Source organism: Sparus aurata, chromosome 16, assembly GCF_900880675.1.
Source record: "Sparus aurata chromosome 16, fSpaAur1.1, whole genome shotgun sequence".
NCBI lineage: Eukaryota > Metazoa > Chordata > Actinopteri > Spariformes > Sparidae > Sparus > Sparus aurata.
The window spans coordinates 25,140,574-25,159,381 of NC_044202.1; the positions used below are offsets into that span (position 1 = coordinate 25,140,574).

General features: G+C 41.1%; 1 protein-coding gene across 2 annotated transcripts in view; it reads right to left on the reverse strand.

The window, feature by feature from the left end:
• alk (ALK receptor tyrosine kinase) overlaps window positions 1-18,808 on the reverse strand; it is a 352,676-nt gene that overhangs the window by 40,429 nt on the left and 293,439 nt on the right. For both annotated transcript variants that reach the window (XM_030391467.1, XM_030391468.1), the window contains exons 6-10: window positions 16,707-16,838; window positions 11,287-11,421; window positions 10,545-10,645; window positions 7,959-8,131; window positions 5,406-5,500 (exon numbers count right to left, since the gene is read on the reverse strand). In XM_030391467.1, coding sequence (XP_030247327.1) covers window positions 5,406-5,500; window positions 7,959-8,131; window positions 10,545-10,645; window positions 11,287-11,421; window positions 16,707-16,838 — 636 coding nt within the window. The remainder of the gene's footprint in view (window positions 1-5,405; window positions 5,501-7,958; window positions 8,132-10,544; window positions 10,646-11,286; window positions 11,422-16,706; window positions 16,839-18,808) is intronic.

The following is an 18,808-nucleotide window of genomic DNA, read 5'->3' on the forward strand; positions in this document are numbered from 1 at the left end:
CCATACCCTGCAATCAGCTGTATGAAAGGTTTGCCTGAATGATGTGAAAGAAACCTGCCGCCACATCCGAGGCAGGACTGCAATCAATGCAACCCTGTCATCTGAGCGTAACAAAATACTTTTCGAGTAGGAATGGCTGAAATGACTAAATCCATGTCAAACATCCTATAAGAGAAAACATATCTAAATCTTGAATTCAAACATTCGTCAGCAATAGCCACCCTAAACACTGCAAAGCATGCACCATATGAACACTTTTTCATTTGCACTCTGCGAAAGTTTCCCCTCCTTATTTTAGGAACTCGATGCAGCTTCCACGTTAGCTGCTACGGATGTGTCTGTGACTCTGACTCTAAATCCAACTGTGGCTTGCTGAAGCCTTCTGTCCAGAATCTTGTTTCTTTGATGTACTGTTTGGTAGAAAAAGCCCTCTGTGTCTCTGTTGCTTGATGTGAAAGCAGACGACTTTTGTACAAGTGAGATTATTTCAGAGCAGTCAGATAAGGTTCGCTGTGGTTTGTGGAGCTGACAGCGCTGCCATCATGCAGGGCTATGACACCAAACAAGGGCATGGTTCAAATCTTGACCTGCTACTTTTTCCATTCTTGCCTCTGATTTATAACTTTCATAAGAGGGCTGGACACTGCGTATGCCACCCATAGAGACTGCACTGCCTGGTTGCCTTTGGAATAATAGAGATCATGGCTGTTTCAGTCAGACTGACACAATGCTCCAGTCTGTCAATGCTGTTGAGTACTTTCCTCATAGTCTCTTCATTAAACATGTTCACTTTGCTAGTGTTGATACTTGAGGCATGCAGACATGCATTCTGAATAAAACTCTATGCACATATTAATGCCTCGCATATTAAGCTCTTTATCTATTCTGCATATGGAATACGCTGTTGTGAGGACTACAGGATTAAATGGTTTTAGGGCCTATTTGCATTTCACATGGCAGGAGAAAATAGGAGGTTTCTAGTTGTAGACTGGCCTTTGTTGTTGAGGAGCAGAATAGCATACCGTTTGTTTACACTGTAGCTGCCTGATATTCTCTATAGGGTTGCCCTGGATGGCAAACAGCAGCATAGAATGATTTAAAGGTTTCATGAGAGTATTTTCCTTCACTTGCTCTGCTTCACCAAGCCAAAAGTACTTCTCGAGTATAAAGTTGCAGCTCCACATAACAGCCCTTATGCAACAGCAATACTTTTCCCATATACAGTAAGTAGATCTACTAGATTTACATTTCAGTTTTTGTCATATGTATTTAGATACATATATTCAAAAATTATTTTGCAATATAATATTTACAACATTTTTTGTAAAGCAATTTTGTAAAATGTAAAAAAATAATTCTGTATGTTTTCCGAAAACACATTATCTAGTAGTGTAGGCTTGAAAAAAGCCAGTACTAATATATTAGCACGTGTTCTCACATACATCCGAATTCCTTTCATAGATTAAAATGTTTTTTGTTTAACACATTTCACTGTATATATTCAGTATATGTCAATATGTGCTTGTTAGGTAAGGGACCAAAAACCCATTAATGAGCAGGTGGTGTTTCCAAACCTCGGAAAAGGGTTCCATGAGCTGAATATCAAGCGGAGATCCGAGTACCAAGTTTCCTAATTGTGACGAGCTGATGAGTTGCTCACATTGTGTCATTTGCGTCCTTGGTGAACAACAAATCATGCCTGTTTTGCCTGCCATCATTTCGATACGTCAGGGGATACAAACAAGACTTTTCATCTTTATCTCTATAATCTTTTACCACCAAAACACTCCCTCTCCTCCATCCTGGCTCCCCCGTCACCTCGGGCTGGAGGCTTACGGTTTATGACAATATGGCAGGGGGCTCCCACAACAGCTGCATGGTTTGGAAAGCTACTGTGTGGCGCTGTTCCATTTGGTCCAAGAAAAAGCTTTGACTTAAAGCTAACAACCTGACATTAATATTATTTGGGCTTAAACTGAAACGACACCTTTGGTCCTCTGGGTCATATTTATCATTGAAGGGAATCAAATTCTTCAAATTGTGGTATCTACCTTCTCGGAGAAGTTTGTCCTCCAAGCTTTAAGAAAACCTCTGCGATGCTTACCAAAAACTGGCAGCTAGAAAATCAATAGCTCATTCCCCAGCCCTTTAATCCTCAAATAAATATGATCGTCTAAGTCTCCACTGCTTGGGAGCTTGAATACAGATAGTGTTTATGTGCAGATTTGATGGATCACATATCGCACGCGTCTGACGGCAATATGTTTGATTGTTTGGACGAGATTTTCTTTCAACACTGTCTCTCTGTAAGTACAGTAAGACCCATAGATGTGCTATGTTTACACAAGTTTAGCAACTTTTCGTGTCTTCAACAAAGTCGGTGACAAGGCTCACTGCATTGTGATTCTGAGCAGGGGCTAACACGCTACAGCAGGGCTACGGAGCAGACAGAGCTGGAGCGCAGAGCATTGGTATGCTGCTGCAGCAGGAGGAGGACTCAGCAGGTCCACCACAGAGCAGCATGAACCAGAGGGCAGGGCAACAGCCGGCGTGGCTGTCACTGTTCATTAGCAGGGCATTGTAAGATGCCTGAAGCCCACCAGAGGCCAATCACAGGGAGAGGGGGCATCTCATATCCACCCAAAATATCTTGAGATTGTCATAGCTTGGGGGAAATATACATAGTACACACACATCGTGCTAACTGAGAGTATTAGTTCTTATTTAAACATGGCACCCAAAAGCTGGTCTGCCACACAGCAAATTTGGAAAATGTATGCCGTGTGTTTTCTCGAATGCGAGACGACCTACTGTACTTTTGGATTCCCGATCTGTTAACTTGCATGTACGGCTCCCAAGTGTGTATCTGATTCTAAACGCGTCCGATAAACCCAGTGGAATCCACATGTGAGATAACTTCCTTTAATTAGCTCTAATGTATATGTCATCACTGTGAATACACTGAAGACTGTAGAACATCTGTACTTACTGGTCCGTGGCATGTCTTAACACCCACAGGTGCAGGTGATAATTACTGAAACAAGTAAATGTCAGTAACTGTAGTTTTATTAAATGTGTTACCATGGCAGATAACACATTAAAAAACAAACTAGACCTTCATTGACCATTGAGAAAGATCTCAAGTTTTGCACTTGTAAAACTTTTAAAAAGCATTGCAAAGACTCAAGTGATGTCAACATCCAGCTACTGGGGAGGTGTATTCACAGTGTGATGCTGGGAAATGTCTATTAATGCAGATCAGTGTGTGGGAAAAGAAATGAGGGTACATAGCAGAGAGAAAAGGATGAACTTCCTGTGCTGTGTAATCAAATAAACTAATTTAATGATGCTGGTGCAGACAAAATGATACAGCCAGGTGTAACACCTGAGGAGCAACGAATGCATCATCAAGCGCACATGTCTGCCAAACTATACATCACACTAAAGCCCAGAGAAGTGTGGGAATAAGGCCACGGATGGCTGATCCCCTGTGCGATGTGTTCGCAGTGTGTTTTCCCACCGAAAGACATTACACAGCCGTGTCATAATGCTCAGGGATCCATCGTGCTAATCACTCACAGTGATCACTCCTGGAAACGACGTCTTTTGCTGAGCTTCAGCATTTCCCATCAGTCGGTCTGATTGATAGGCGATAAAATGTGACTGTGTCGAGTGTGTCTGTAGGTAATGGATACCTGGCCTAGATTAAGAACTTGCGATCTGGAGAGGGAGCGAAGCAGGGACAGATGATCCTTCAGCGCTGCCATACCAGAGGACATAAAACACAATTGGTGTGCAAATATCTCCTGGAAAATGTCATGTCTTTAAATAACGAGCCTGTGACCCAATAAGCCGGTGTTGATCCAGGGCAATCAGTAACTCTGTTCCAACAGCAGTCTCTCACATCATAGTCAGCTGTTGACCTCATGGTATCTGACTGATTAACAATTAAGGCAATAGACTGTGAAAGCGATTGCATCTGTGTTTGAGGTATAAATTAGGCAAAAACGTAAAATTTGAGCAACAAATAATAATTTTAATACACTGTAGATGGATTTAATGTTTTTGTAATGTTTTTAAAATTGTAGAAAGTTTTAGTCTGACATTGAAATGACTTTCTAAAAAAAATTATTTTGATTTAACATTCTCCTTGTATTAAATGATAGAATAAAGGTGAAATAAAGATGTCAAAAGACTGTAAAAAGGTTCTCTACAATTTCCCAGAGCCCAAAGTGATGTCTTTAAATTGTAACAATCCAAAATCCAAAGACTCTCCATTTACCGTCAGAAAATACAAATAAAAGCTACAATTTCTTACATATAAGAAGCTGGAAATAGCAAATGCTTGACATTTTTGCTTGAAAATGACTCAAAGTACTTATAAATGATCTAAAGAGTTGGCAACTTATTTTCTCTTAATCAACTAATCATTTCAGCTTTTTTAAATGTTTGAATTAAATGAAAATTAAATCCTATCTCGGATCTGTTTGCAGCAACGTTACCACACCAAGACTTTTTCACCATAGACAAAAAAACTTGGGTCAGTTTTATAATCCACCCCACACCACAATGCATTAAATTAAAGCAGAACTCGTACCCCTGTCTCCTGAGTCTAATTCTTGGTCAGGGTGTAGTCTGTTAACACTGTTCTCATTGTCAGAGCTATATTCAGGTAAAGAGATGCTCCGCCATTATTATTCCTGCCGCAGTTCAAACAGATTCCTCCAGAAAGGCAGATGAGGGAAGCACTGAACTCCTAACCTTTCATTCTCCGGTCTCACTTGTCATCTTACGCCTGTTTTTTTTCACTGATAAACCATCTCAATTACAGCTCAAAAATATCTGGAAGGGTGATGTGAGGCTTGACCTTTATGAGCCTGCAGTGCAACACTGGAACACAAGCCCTTATCAATCAGCAAGCTATATTACGGCAGATTTTGAACTATTCTGACATTTCAGGAAACATCATTTCCATAAAGTTTGGTCAATGTATATCTAAGCGAAGCTGCAGTAGATTTGAATATAAAGATATCATTTCTAAGAGAGAAGTAGACGTGTGAAGGTCTAATTCTAAAAGCGTTGAATGGGAATTGCAGAAAGTTCAGCGTTGCATTAAAAGACAATTTGCTATATCATAGCTATGTCAAGGGTACTGAAATGAATTAATCATGAAAAAGTACTTTATGCCCTTGATGAATGCTCCAAAGTGTACAAAACTGCCACACAGTCAAATCATTTCTCTGTAAAACATGAACAAAGGGCTGACCTGTATTGATTATTAATTTCATATTTTTTTTCCCCCATTGTGCTTGTCATGGTCAATCAATCAAGCAATCGGTCAAACAACTCCATTAATTCAACCAAGTTGCCAAAAAAGACAGACTCAACATTTTTCTAGTACTCACATGCCAGGAAGCAGTCCATACTGAAAGAGATGTTGTCGAGAGAGATGGCTGAACCGGGTCCAGGTCCATCTTCTGTGCTGAACTGCAGCCAGAACCTGCGGAGGGACAGATCTCTTTTAACAGCCTCACTGCCGGTGAATGGTAGGAGAACGTCGTCTAAGATTATGTGAGGAAGAACTTATAATGCTCAAAGAAAAGTGACATTAACATTTGGCATTGGGTGTGCATTGTGTGCAATTTAGCCAGGCACTGTTACAAAATGTGAGCTTTGTTTATGCATCTAAAAGGGTTGAAGTTCCATGTTTGAACAAACAAACAAGATTAAATATAGAATAGAATAGAATAGAATTACTTATATATATACTTACTTATATACTTATATATTTAATGATATAATATTATATATTTATCTGTGATCTTTAGACACGCTGGGAGATGGAATTTGAGTCAAGTTAGCAGTCATCCAACTAAGCTAAGCTAACCAGCTGTTCACATGAGGCTGGTATTTATCTTATCATCCGACTCTCAGGCAAGATTTTGAAATAGCGTATTCCCCAAAATGTTTCTTTAAAGTGGGAACAGACAACTTCCTCCCTAGCGTTTCCAAGTGGTACTGTTGTTGACGCCACCCTCACAAAGACAACTGGATCTGTTCATATTTTTAGTTCAGACCACTAACAGCACAGGTAATGTGAAGAGTTTACCCATTTACTTAGTCTTTAATGGAGAAATGAAAGCAGATTGAAAAGGGCGTCAGCCTCAGCCTTAATTTACAAAATGATCATGCTGAAAGTAAAGTAAAACAATCTAAACGTTGACAGTGTTATTATTCTATAATACATACACTGTGAAATCAACATTCACTTTATAAAGAAAGGCAAACAAAAAATGTGTCTGTTGCCGGTTTAAATACTCTCATTATCTCATCATTATGTTAACTGATGTGTTTTAAGACAATGGCTAGGCTGTCTGTAGATGTAACTGATAGTAGCTAAAGTGTAAATTAATATACTTCTGATTCAAAAATATTTCCCCTTCAACACCATCAATTATTCAGATATGAGGTCTGTTTTAATATGTAGATGTATACCCACATTCAGTAGTATACATCTACTGTCTGTTGTGTCCCGACTTTTGTCTCGGCTTCAGGCTGTTTTTCTGATTCTATTTAAGCTCTACAAAGGTCACTGTGCAAAGAGTGGCAGGTTCACCTAGCGGTTATGGACATGACATTCTAATTAAGAGCACAAGCACAGCTGACTACATAACCCAGGAATCAAAAATTAATCACTCTCGGTGGACGAGGATTATCCAAGCTTGAATGGCAAAGAAACCCCCGTTCAGACAAACAGAGATGAACTATCTTATCTGGGGTTTCTCTTTTTCCTTTCTTTACTTTTGTTTTAATTTTGAGGACAAATCAGGGCCATGGCTAATTGGAAGGCGAGTAGTGTGTGTAGAGCCTTGTGTATTGATTTTTCACTCTCTTTATCACAGACCAGTAGAATAAAAAGAGAGGGGAATATTTTGCAAAACCGTACACATGGAAGGTCCATGGCATAAGACTAGGGTCCCAGTGGGATTCATTAATTTGTGGAGTTGAGAGGAAATGTTTCCCGGAAAACGGAATGTAAATGTTAAAAATCTGCATTTATGAGAGGTGAAAAGAAGGAAAAAAGGAGCTTCTTGGTTCTGTTTCTTAAGACTTCTTTTTCTGTGAGAGAACTTGCTGATATGTGTGAGTGTGTCAGAGGTTTGTTCAGATAACAGCTGGGTGACTTGTCTGCTCTTAAACACCCCAAAGTGGGAGTTTGATGCCTTATGGCAGTCCAAACCAAGTGTAAAACTACCCAGATGTCACCCTTTGGTTTGTAAGCTACCGTTTTGGGGCGTCAGTTTGGCATAATGGCAGATTCAATTGTGGATTTGTGGGGCAAGAAGTGACCGTTATTGGATAAAATGGTGGAGCTTGGGAGGATATCCTGATTGGAGCTGACTGAGAACCAGAGGACAAGGCATGTTAGAGACTCTACATGGATCCATAATTAACAAAAACGAACATACTACTGTATTGTAGAAGACTTACCTTTAGAACTTAAATCATAGCACATATGTACTCAAGGTATCCATGATAACTAGCAGTTGCTATTCTCAGACGAGGGCTTGAAAATTGTTTCTGCTTTTTTTTTTCTTGCTTTATCGACAGTAATGTATTGTGGTTTCTTTCTTGTGACAAATGTACTTGCTGTAAGGCGCTTTGGACAAAGGTGTCTGCTAAATACCCTAAATGTAAATGTAAATGTTAACTTGACAACAGCGATTGAGACCAAACTCATAAGGAAACTGTTTACTGAGATAATAATCAAGTGAGCTTACATACAATGAATTCATTTTGAAACCCATGGAGCTGCCCACTGCTGGCCATTAGAAAAAAATGCAGGTCTGCATTGGCTTCCATTTTTAGCTCCATCCATAATTTACACAGTAATTGACCCAAACATGCAGCTTGATGTAACCAAACTTCATCAATGTGGGAAAAAAAGGTAAGTGTACCAATCTGCCAGCCCGTAAAGGGGAAGTGTGATGAGTTTCCAACCCCTTTCAAATTTGGGTTCACTGGCTGAATGCCACAGTCTGCGCTGCTCCTCGGGGCCGGTGCTGTTCTCCACTATCCACAGTGACAGCGAGCCCTTCTGTAAGCCTCCAGAACACAGCCAGAATCGCACCTGTTGGAGTAAAGAGGAATGTTGAGTGTTGATCATTGAGCTAGATGCTGATTAATAATGTGTGTCAGCATATAAAACATAACAGCAACTTTAACCTCCTTTGAATATTTCTGACAACCAGCCAAGTGTGTTATTCGTCAAGGAAAGGATGCATTTAAAATTGCATCGAGATCAATCAGCAAACGGCCATCTGTTCCGTTCTAATTATTCTAAGATTAATAGAATTCATCCAGGATTGTAATTTGGGTTATTTCGCTATCTATGCTGCTCCTGCATGCTTCAGCACAAATCAATCTCATTTCTGTGTTTCCAGGAGGGATATGGTGGGTGTGAAACTGCTTAAAATCAAATAACACACAGGCCGTAGCAAGAATTAAGTAGGGAATGGAAGTCTGAATCTAAAGCTCGCTAACAAGCATGAGATGTGACCATGTCCCTCTGCAGCATTCTATTGGAGCCAAGAACATAATTCTTGCTTCAACCATTTAAGTGGAACAGATGCTGGCTTAAGCCTAATGAAAAGCACGCGTAGAGACGACCCAAACGTTAAATTCAACACTTTTACTCTGAGCACTTGCATCGTGCTTGTCGATAGCAGGTTTCAGGCCCTTATCATCAACTGCCGGACCACATGGTGACCGTTTAAACATCAAGATTACAGGCACTGCACAGAGCACACTGGGCGCGACATGAAAGTGAACGTGGTCTGTAGCTAATACCCAAAACTAATATCCTCCACATAGTTGTCCAAGAGCAGACAGGCTAGATTGAACAGCACCAGTTCAGTGTAGAGAGAAGGATTTAGGGTGCTAATCTGGAATCATGGCTAATCTTTGGCTGTGTGCCAAGGCGCTGGGAGACAAGTTCTGCAATGGTCTAGTACTACCTCCATTACACTCCACAAATATCAGACCTCTCCAGTTCACACCTTCTTCTGCATTTTTATTCCTTTATTTTCTGGTTTCCATCTCCTTTCTTCAGCTCAGAATTCTTGCCGGAATAGAATGTTGGCGTTTTGCATAACCACATCACTGATGGATTACAATTTGTATGTATGTATTGTCAACATTTCTTTAATACGTGTCATATCACCTTCACATTACATATGACTTTCATGTAAGGATGAGGAGGGGATGGAGGAGGCACCGAGACGGCTCCCGAGGGAGAAACCACTGTTTGAAAGGGTGCTTCATCATTTCTAAGTTATACATTTTTAATGAGGGACCACAGCATTTCTGTATTTGTTAGCATGACAACACTGAATATTTTTAAGAAAAGACAGAACAATTTCCAGCTGTTTTCATGGTGACAGAACCAGGTAAGCCAAAGCCAATCTGTTCCTGAACTTAGGCACTTTTTTGTGGTTAACCCAAACAGGACCATAGGTGCAACGCTGTCACAACATACAATTTAAACTTAACCTGAAGAAATGTAAAGTTGCCACATACTCCTGGTTTGCTACCAACATTCATTCTGTTGACTGGGTTGCTGTTCTTGTTTCCATTTCGTTTGCATGCTTTTCTTCTCCCCCTCAGCCCCATCCCCCCTTCCTTATTATCTTGTTTTTCATCTTGAACCCTGTATCACATTCCCACCTCTGCCCCTCCACTGGTTTAGCTTCACTCACCCCAAATCCCTCCCTGCCTCCACACATACACAGGTCCAAAGGTTACTGTGCATAGCAATAATAAAATAACTAACATAACTCTAAATGCTTGATGCAACAGCATCAATCAAGACTTCAAGTACACAACTACCCTCGGCGGCCCGCTCTGTGAGGAGGAGGATCTGAATAATGCATGAATTCTAATATTCTCACAAGCAGGTCAGCAGATACAACCTGTGACTGACGAGGTCAACTTCACTGTTTGCTAGGTTCTCTGAGGAAATTCAGATGGCACAGTGTTAATCTGCTGTCTTAGGACATTACTGTTTGAGTTTTGAGCTGTTTCTGAAGCAGTTACCTTACAAAATTAGGAGCTTTGTACTTCTACAGCGTGGACATGATAGCTGCCATTCTACACAGTGCTCCTGTTTCCACCAGGCAAGCCACTGTGCGTTTCAGAAGCATCCCAGAAGCGGCTCTCTGTTCTGCTTTGCAAAGAATATGCATAGGGTCTATTTCTGATGGGAGCGCCCTGAAGCTGTGCTAAAGTGCACAGAGCAGATCAAGTCGGACAGGAAGTTTGAAACAGGAACGGCATACAGCATCAGGTCAGAAAAGAAAACTTCAGCAAGTCAACAATATAAGTCAGGCATGATGCTCCCAGTAGGGTATGGGGCTGCATGGAGAACGGACATCAACTAGTAAGGGTGGGGCTGAGTGAACGGAATTGTGCACCTCTAGTCATGTATTTGTACATGTCTGAGAATGAAGAAGAGAGTGCGGAGAAAAAACTCTACACATGCTCACCGTGCATGGCGAGTTTCTTAGAGGAGGAGGGAAAAGAGGGCTCCTCAGTAACGCTGAGCTACGCTGGCCTTTGGACTGACCTTCCACACTGAATGTCGCACCTTTGCCACACAAACACATCCATTACACAAAGAGAAGAAGAAAAACAAATCTTATTACACTTAGAATTCATATGCAGGTTTTGAAATACGATTGTAAACAAAAAGATTGTCTGAGGAAAGCACAGTTAAACAGAGTGAGAGCAACGATACACTAAACACTGGTTATCTGTCATTTCAGAATAAAATCATCAAATGTGGTTTAAAATTACATTCTCCATTTATAGGTTCCCCAGACTACCTTTGAGACTTCTGTAAATAGTTGGGAACAAAACAAGCCTCAGCAAACGGAGACACACTGAAGTCACTGCACTGAAGATGAACTGCAGATGTAGAACTCAACAGGAGTCTGCATGCTGCAGCTTTCACACCCAGTGGGACTCCGTTCGTAGCAGACTACTGAGCTCTGAGCAAGACAACACGTCCGTGTCTGACACATCAGAGCTTTTGGTTATCTTTCCACATTCACAAACTGTTAGACTCAAACATTCAAGGTCATTGATTGAAAATCCCCAAGTCTTGCTTAACTGTACATTCTTTAATTGAGATGCTGCTGTTGACACACTTTAGAGAGGCTGCAAAAAAGGGCACTTAATCATTTAGCCATAACGGTGAAGAAATCATGAGAGATGTGTGTGAACCACCTGATGACGGGCAGCTCTGTCTGGTAGCCTTGGCTGGCGACTGGAGTCTTCTCCAGGAGAGACCACGGCCTGTTATTGACTGCCAACTGCACTCGCCCTCTTCAAAAGAGCAGTAGCTGCCATTGAGAAAGTGGCCTGGAGAAAAACAGGAGACAGAATACATCAGGGGAACAGAGGATGATGATAAGGGGGGTGGGGGTGGGGGTGGGAGGTGGTGGTAGGATTGGGTGGGGCAGCATGTAGTTAGTGGACAGGCCCAGCAGGGGAGTACGAGAAGAGAGAGGGGAGAGAACAGTGACAGCCCCTGTGAAGGAGAACAGGGACAGGGGTGGAGTGGGGACGGAAGATCAACGAGTTGAGCGGCAGTAAAGGCGAAGAGGTTGGGTGGAGAGAGGCATGCAGGGGGTGCAAGACTAATGGCTCGGGGGACAAAAATGTGAGGTGTGATGTGGTGGGGTGAGGGAGGGCTCTCAGAGAGACTCCAGAAACATGGGCAGAAATGGAAAAGGCCTGAAGTGTCTACGGGGGGGAGATAGGACGAGGGAGAGGAAGAAGGAAGAAGGTCTGAGGGGAAATGAGAAAGCTGAGGTGGTGACATGATGTGTTTTTGGCGAGGCAATCAACTTGAAATCATTACACACGATGGCATGAGCCTCGAAACCATTCAGACCACCAACTACAATTTGCAAAGTTAGTCTGTACGGCAGCAATATGTTGGAAATGGTTAATTGGATTGTGTAGTGCTTGTGTAACCACAAATAGAGATAGGCACGTTTGTGTGTGCGGGGTCCTTATTTCCACACTGTGGCTTAATGAAAAAGGGCAAATTCCTTGATTTGCAAGGAGTGGTTCCCCTTTTATGTTTGGTTATGTAAGTGACAGAATAAATCAAATACAACTAAGGTAGTGCAAACATTTAAGCACCCATCGTTTTGCCAATAGCACGTTTTCTGATTGAATGTTTCACTGTCAGCACTATATATTCAGATAACACAGCTGTGTTCATATATACACATGTGTAGGACACCAAGTTAGTTTTCATTTTTTTAACTCCTGTCACAGTATCCTACCAGGGTGCTGAAATGACTTGAAATACCTGTCATATGCATATATAAATATGCCCCTCACTTTTTACAGTGCATTTCTGTAAGTTCTCTAGATATTTTGATGGACTAATGAGATATTTACATTTGAAAGCCTTTGATATCTAGATCTATGTATTATACATCCATTGTAAAATGATTCCTTTTAATGATTCTAGGTGTTACCCTATGATTCAAATTCAAAACAGACTTAAGTTAACAGTCTGATAAAGCCAATGAGGGTTTGTCTCATTTCAATGTGAAAGTTTACTTTATGTCCCTTTGATCCTGAGCATCTGTCTATGAGTGCCTATTACCTATAAGAACGAGTGAGTGCCCGGATAACAATGTGCTTTTGGGAAATGGCATCATCCAGATGATGGAAGTGAGCTGGCCCGAGCAGAGATCATAAAGCAGGTATTGTTCAGGAGGAAAAGCAAGAAAAATGCTTCCTTTACCAATGTCAATACTTTTAAAATGACTTTTTGTATCCGAAAGGCTTTCGAACTTTCACAGACCAAATATAATTCAACAATCACCATTTCGTTCCAATTTTAAAGTAATACAAAGAAAAACACCAAAATTGAAGTATTGTTTTTCTGTGATGTTATTCCCAAGCTTCTCTGAACTTTGGGGAAAATAAGTAAATTCCATTACTTCTGTGTCTTGTGATATTATAAGTCACCCTCCCTGCAGCATAAACCAGTTAGTGTCACTTAGATGTTCTTCATGAAAAGGCACTGAGATTCAGAGTCACATCATATGATCGCTGCTCTTAACATGAATAAAGGAGTCTGTGCTCTGTGCAGATGTGTGACTTTGAGCCTTTTGCTCCCCAAGCTATCAGCCATAACTGTTTGCCATCAGTCTCGTCTTCGCACCGAAAAGGACTCGACCTGAAACACTTCATTTAATGAGGTGTGACGAGGAGATGTGAAAAAGGCTGATATAACAGTGTCATTACTAATTTATAAAAACTGACATGATCATTACTTAATTTTATGAATGTTGAGCAGAGTGTCGTTCAGTTCTGCGTGTCACTTTCAATGCAATGACGCACCACAGGAGGACACAGGGTTTAAGAGCCTGTCACGGCACAATAACGTGCGATTAGACTGGCATATGCTCTTTTGACATGTCATGGATAATTTCTTGTACTCATGTTAACTGATAGAGTTCATGGACATATAATAAAGTATTGTTATGCTGTCCAATGAAATAACCGTGTTTTAACACTGATATCATTAAAGTTACGGTTGCAGGTCTGTCTTGAAAAAACGTACTGCACAGGAAGGGGCATGGAGCATGTTTATGTAACACATTACAATCCACCTACCTACCGAAGTGAAGTGTTTATTGTTGTTTTCCGAGAAGCCATCCACACCGCTCATGACCATACTAATACATGCTGTGCATGTCTTTAATATAATGGAGCCTATAAGTTCTCGTTTAAGTGTCTGTGTGACTGAAATGAGCCGTATTTCGTAGGCCTAAAGATGAAGCCTAATGCTCTGAGTGCACTAGGATTTACATTCCCGAAATCACATATGGCCTCGCATTCCTTGTTCTGTGAACTATGATTAAAAGACATAGAAAAAGAGATTTTTGTCCTGTCAAGACTACAATTAAAAATATTCATTCCCGACTTTGATCCTTTGTCTGCCCGCTCATGCCTGTGTCCAAGACCCTTTCATTTATTTAAAAAGCAAAAGGCTATTAAATTGTTCTATATAGGTTATTTGGACATTTTGTTGAAAGTGACTAAAAGGCAGAGTAAAAAGTAATATCTTACTGCATGCAGATGTAATATGGTAATGTAATATATAACTTTAAAAGGAAGGTAACTTGTAATGTATAATATATCATCACTTTCTTAAAATGGCCTAAGTCATATTTTTAAGTGTCTAAAAAAAATAGAAAAAAACTGAACCAAATATAGTGTATATGATATTTATCAATCATTTCACACAAAAAGGTTATGACAATAGATGACTATTTACATAGTCCATTGGGGTAAAGATATATAATTGCCTAAGTCATTCTGTCTTGTGACTTGGGAAGAATAATTCACACTCTTAACATAGGCCATTATACTACAGGGGTAGCATCGCACGATCTGTTCAACTGAGGATGTAGGTGATTTTACCAGAGGTGGCCAGCATCATGAAGGGCTGACTTAGGGAAAAAAGAAAAAAAGAAAAGTCCAGAATGACTTAGGCCATTATTTTAATAAGGTGACAATATTGCATTTTGAAAGTAACTAGCCCAGCACTGCTAATGAGTGGACACTGGGAGCAGCAATGATCCATAGAAGAATGTTGCAGATTACTACTTTAAATTCCTGCTTTGATGCGAGGAGCATTTCGCTGTAATTGCAGGGGTACTATAGTGTTGGAAAGCAGTCGGGCGGCTGCAGGATTCAGGCCGACGAAAATCCACCGGAGGAAGCTGTGACTCTCAAAGAGTAGAGGATGTGTTTATGCATAATGATGCCGGGGTTGGATGGTGTGGGAGATCCACAGGGACTCGATTTCCCTTATATGTCAGGAATCTTTGTGATTGACACGAGCTAAGTTTGTTCCTCCTGCCTTTCTCTGCTTTTTTTCTCTTAATGAGCCTTGGCAAAGCTTATGAAGGATTTAAATAGATCAAATCAGATGAAGATAGCTTGTGGATAGATCATAGAGAATAGGGTGTCAGAGAGGGAACACTATGTGAGTGATGTTGGGTAGCAGGGAATAATTGTGATGAGTGAAAGCGATAAAATGGAACGAAAATGGAGTCTAAGGTGCGGTCGTAAACTGTGGGTGGAGAAAAGTTACACATGTGAGAGTGTAGGGGGGCTGATGAATCGTTGGTCCTTGTCCTTAATCAGAAAGGATAAAGGTTATTTCTATTTTAAGAACAGATTGAGAGACAGAGAGAGAACCTTGATACAAAGCAAATTATAGCTGGCCTTCATGCCTCTGTGCACTCAGCATTACGAGGGCACACAGCTGGAAAAGATGTGTGGGGATGTGGCGAAATGGGATCTGAAACATTTTCCAGTCATCTCGCAGTAAAAAGCCTCGCCCTGTAAGTCTGTGTCAAGTGTTGTACAAGACCCTCCCTCCTCTGTTTGGTACTGATGTAAATATATATAATACCAATATCGTGTTATCTACTTGATGTCACATAACTGAGAAATATCCATATGGCCATAATGTATAAAGCACTGTCAATAGCATAAAATGTGGGCTTTGTGCTGAAACCTAACCAGACCATACATAGTGCCTCACAACGTGAAGAAATAGAACAAATAAATTGTAATAAAAAAGCATGTGTTGTTCCAATATATCTGTAGTCTGCAGAAGCAAATACCAGAATCTGTTCTAGTGACTGGGCTCATATACAATCTTGTGCTGTATATGGTTGCAGAATGAAGACAATGGAGTGTACAAGCTGGCTTTATGTTTTACTGATTATCATTATGCTCCAACACTGGCACCTGCAATCAAAACGTTACACAGACATATACATCTATTACATTCAAATGGAAATTATTCCCATGGGTTAGCCTCTCAGGCCAATTAGCACTGATAAGTCCCCCTGCAGTAGAAAGGGAAACTGCGCCTGGCTGGGATTTTCGCCCTCTCTTTACCCCCTTATCTCCCAGCTTCCATCGTTAGCAAACATATAAGCACGAGGGAGCAGCCATCATTTTAATAAGCACCACATGGGAGGCTGACCTGGACTATGGGCAGGAGCGAATTAATTCTGGTCAGTTTAATCTGGGTGAAAACTCTAAAATCAAACTATGGCCCTTAAAAAAACTTGCTGGGTCAGAGATTTGAACTGCGTGTCTACAAATTTTGAAGATAATGCAAAAATGCACGCACGCAGGTAGGACTAAAAAAAGATCCTCGCACAGACAGACACATGCAGACACACACACACACACAAACATCAGGGCCTCGGGGACTTCACTTGTGAATAAGATGTCAGCATACTTGGCTAGTATTCCTACTAGGCCTAGGGAAAAGCAGAAAACAAATGTGCAAAGAGATAGAAATAACAACCGTGGAATATGTCAAGGGTGAGAAATGCTAGCCAAGCATAGCTACGCTGCCTTTTTTTTCTGCTTTTCCCCTCCCCTCTTTTTCAGCAAAGCTCACGCAGACACTCAGTTGTTGCTCTGTTGAGCAAGATGCAAGGACTTCATTAAAGACTAATCACTATGGCTGACCAACCTCGCCAATTCGGCTGTTCTTATCCAGAAATGAATGCAGCTCAGACACCTCAGCTTTCCTCTTGCAAAGTCTTCTTAACAGCTGTGATCCCGTATCATGGTGTACTTACGACATAGGTCCCCTTCGTCATCGCCGAGTGGACAGTCTGTATTGAAGTCACACAGTTTGTCCAGCGGGATCCCAGGTCCTTGATGACAGTGGTACTGGCCTTCCAGTGTGATGTTAGGGCCAGGTGAGGACTCTGGACAAAGGAGGAGGGGAGGTACAGGAGAGGAAAGACAGAGGAAACTGGTCATTGAATGTTTCCCTCACGCAGTCATTGTTAAAGTAGCTCTTGCAAGGTTTCCACAGTGAAGTCAGAGTTAAGAAAATGATTTGCTTGTTGGCAGCAAAATGAGAAAATGAAAAAAGAAACCAAGAAAAAAATATATTTCTGGAGCCAAGGAAAATAGCTCCCAATTGTTCCAGGTTTACTTATCGAGTATCACTGCTAGATTTATATGTTGGACATAAAACACAAATCAGTAGCTCAGAGAAAACATAACTTACAAACCGTAGAAAATACGCGGTTGCTACATTAAAGTACATCAGTCAGTGACAAAGGGCTATTATAAGCCCTGACTGTAAACCCTGTATGACATCCACAGACTGCCTGTAGCATCATAAATAACTTGGCCCAGGCTGAATAAGCATCTGGCTTTAAATACAGTACATATCCATCAAACAAGGAACGCAAGAACAATGACCTAGATACTGTAGCAGGTATGCACAAGGGGAGGGAGCACACACACAGACACCAATTGATATCAGCGGCCTCAACAACTCAACTGTAACCCAGGACATTTGCATATCTATGCAAATCAGTGAGGCGATATCTCCAGATTGTGGAAACTGACTGCCCTCCTCCACCTTCATCGTCAGAAGCTGATCACAGCACAGAGAACAAAACAGCAGAGCGGAAAAAAAACTGTCGGCTGATGGGGATCTCGTTTCTCTCCGTCTCTCACAAGGAAGAAAATGAGAAGTGATTCTTATCGTGAGTGACTGGCTCGGCTGACTGTAGTTTGCCCTTGATCTGTATTATGTAGATCTGTTCTCTACTCAGAGAACTCGGAGTCAGAAGTCTGATAACGTTGCAGGCCATGACAGGAGAGGCAGCGCGCGGAGCGAATACTCTGAGCCGAGCTGACAAGATAGGCAGTAATGCTACGCTAATTTCAACACAAAGTTTGTAATGAATGTGCTTTTGTTGTTCAGTTTGCATAATTTTCTGTGTGACATGATGATATACCTTTAACAGCACAGCTCAGACTTACTTTGGGTTGACAGGCGCACAGACACAGGTATGTACCAGGACAAAACAGAGCACAGCGTAAATCAACAATAAAACATTTATAATGTCAGAGGGAAATAAACCAAACAATGAAACTGCCAAATGATGTTGATGTTGCTGTTAGTAGTGCACCTAGCGCGCCCGGCTAGTAAACTTTCCAGAAAACAATCAAGATACGACAAACCAATTTTACTTTAAGTGGATAGAAGTAATTACAGCCGACGTCAGTTGATCTATAAATGTAAGCATTACTTGATGTAGACACAATTTAAGATCAGCCTGTAAACGATTCATTTCACTGCGCAAATTGTGTGGGTGCACTGGATCCAAGTTTGTGATGAGATTTAACTTTAAATGACTTTACTTTAGTTGAGTTTAAACCAATGCAAAAGTTAGAGGTCCCTCATTTTCAAGTCCTTACTCTAAGCACTCTGTTTCAGTGCCTGTCTCTTTATAGACCCCCCTTCTGAAAGGCCCAGTCTGCTCTGATTGGTCAGCTCTCGCAGGCCCGAGCACTGTGTTTCTTCAACAGCTCTGCTGGTGTTTTTGCAACCGGAAGTGTTGGGGGCGTGGCTGATGCTGGTGACTGTACAGCTGTGACATCACAACCTTATAGAAGTGCTGACAGCTTCGTTAAAGACACAGTTACTGAATATTGTCTTTTTGCATTTCTCTGTCGATGGATCATTTTGATACTTTCACAGTATGTATAGAGCACCTAGACCTGCTTTACGATCCAAAAAGACATTAGAATCTCACTTTTTTTATAATATAGGACTTTTAAATGATACAGCACACACATAAAGCACAATATTTCAGTAATGACACTGTTTTCATTACTGACTCTCTTATATTGCAGCAGGACAGAAATTAGAGTC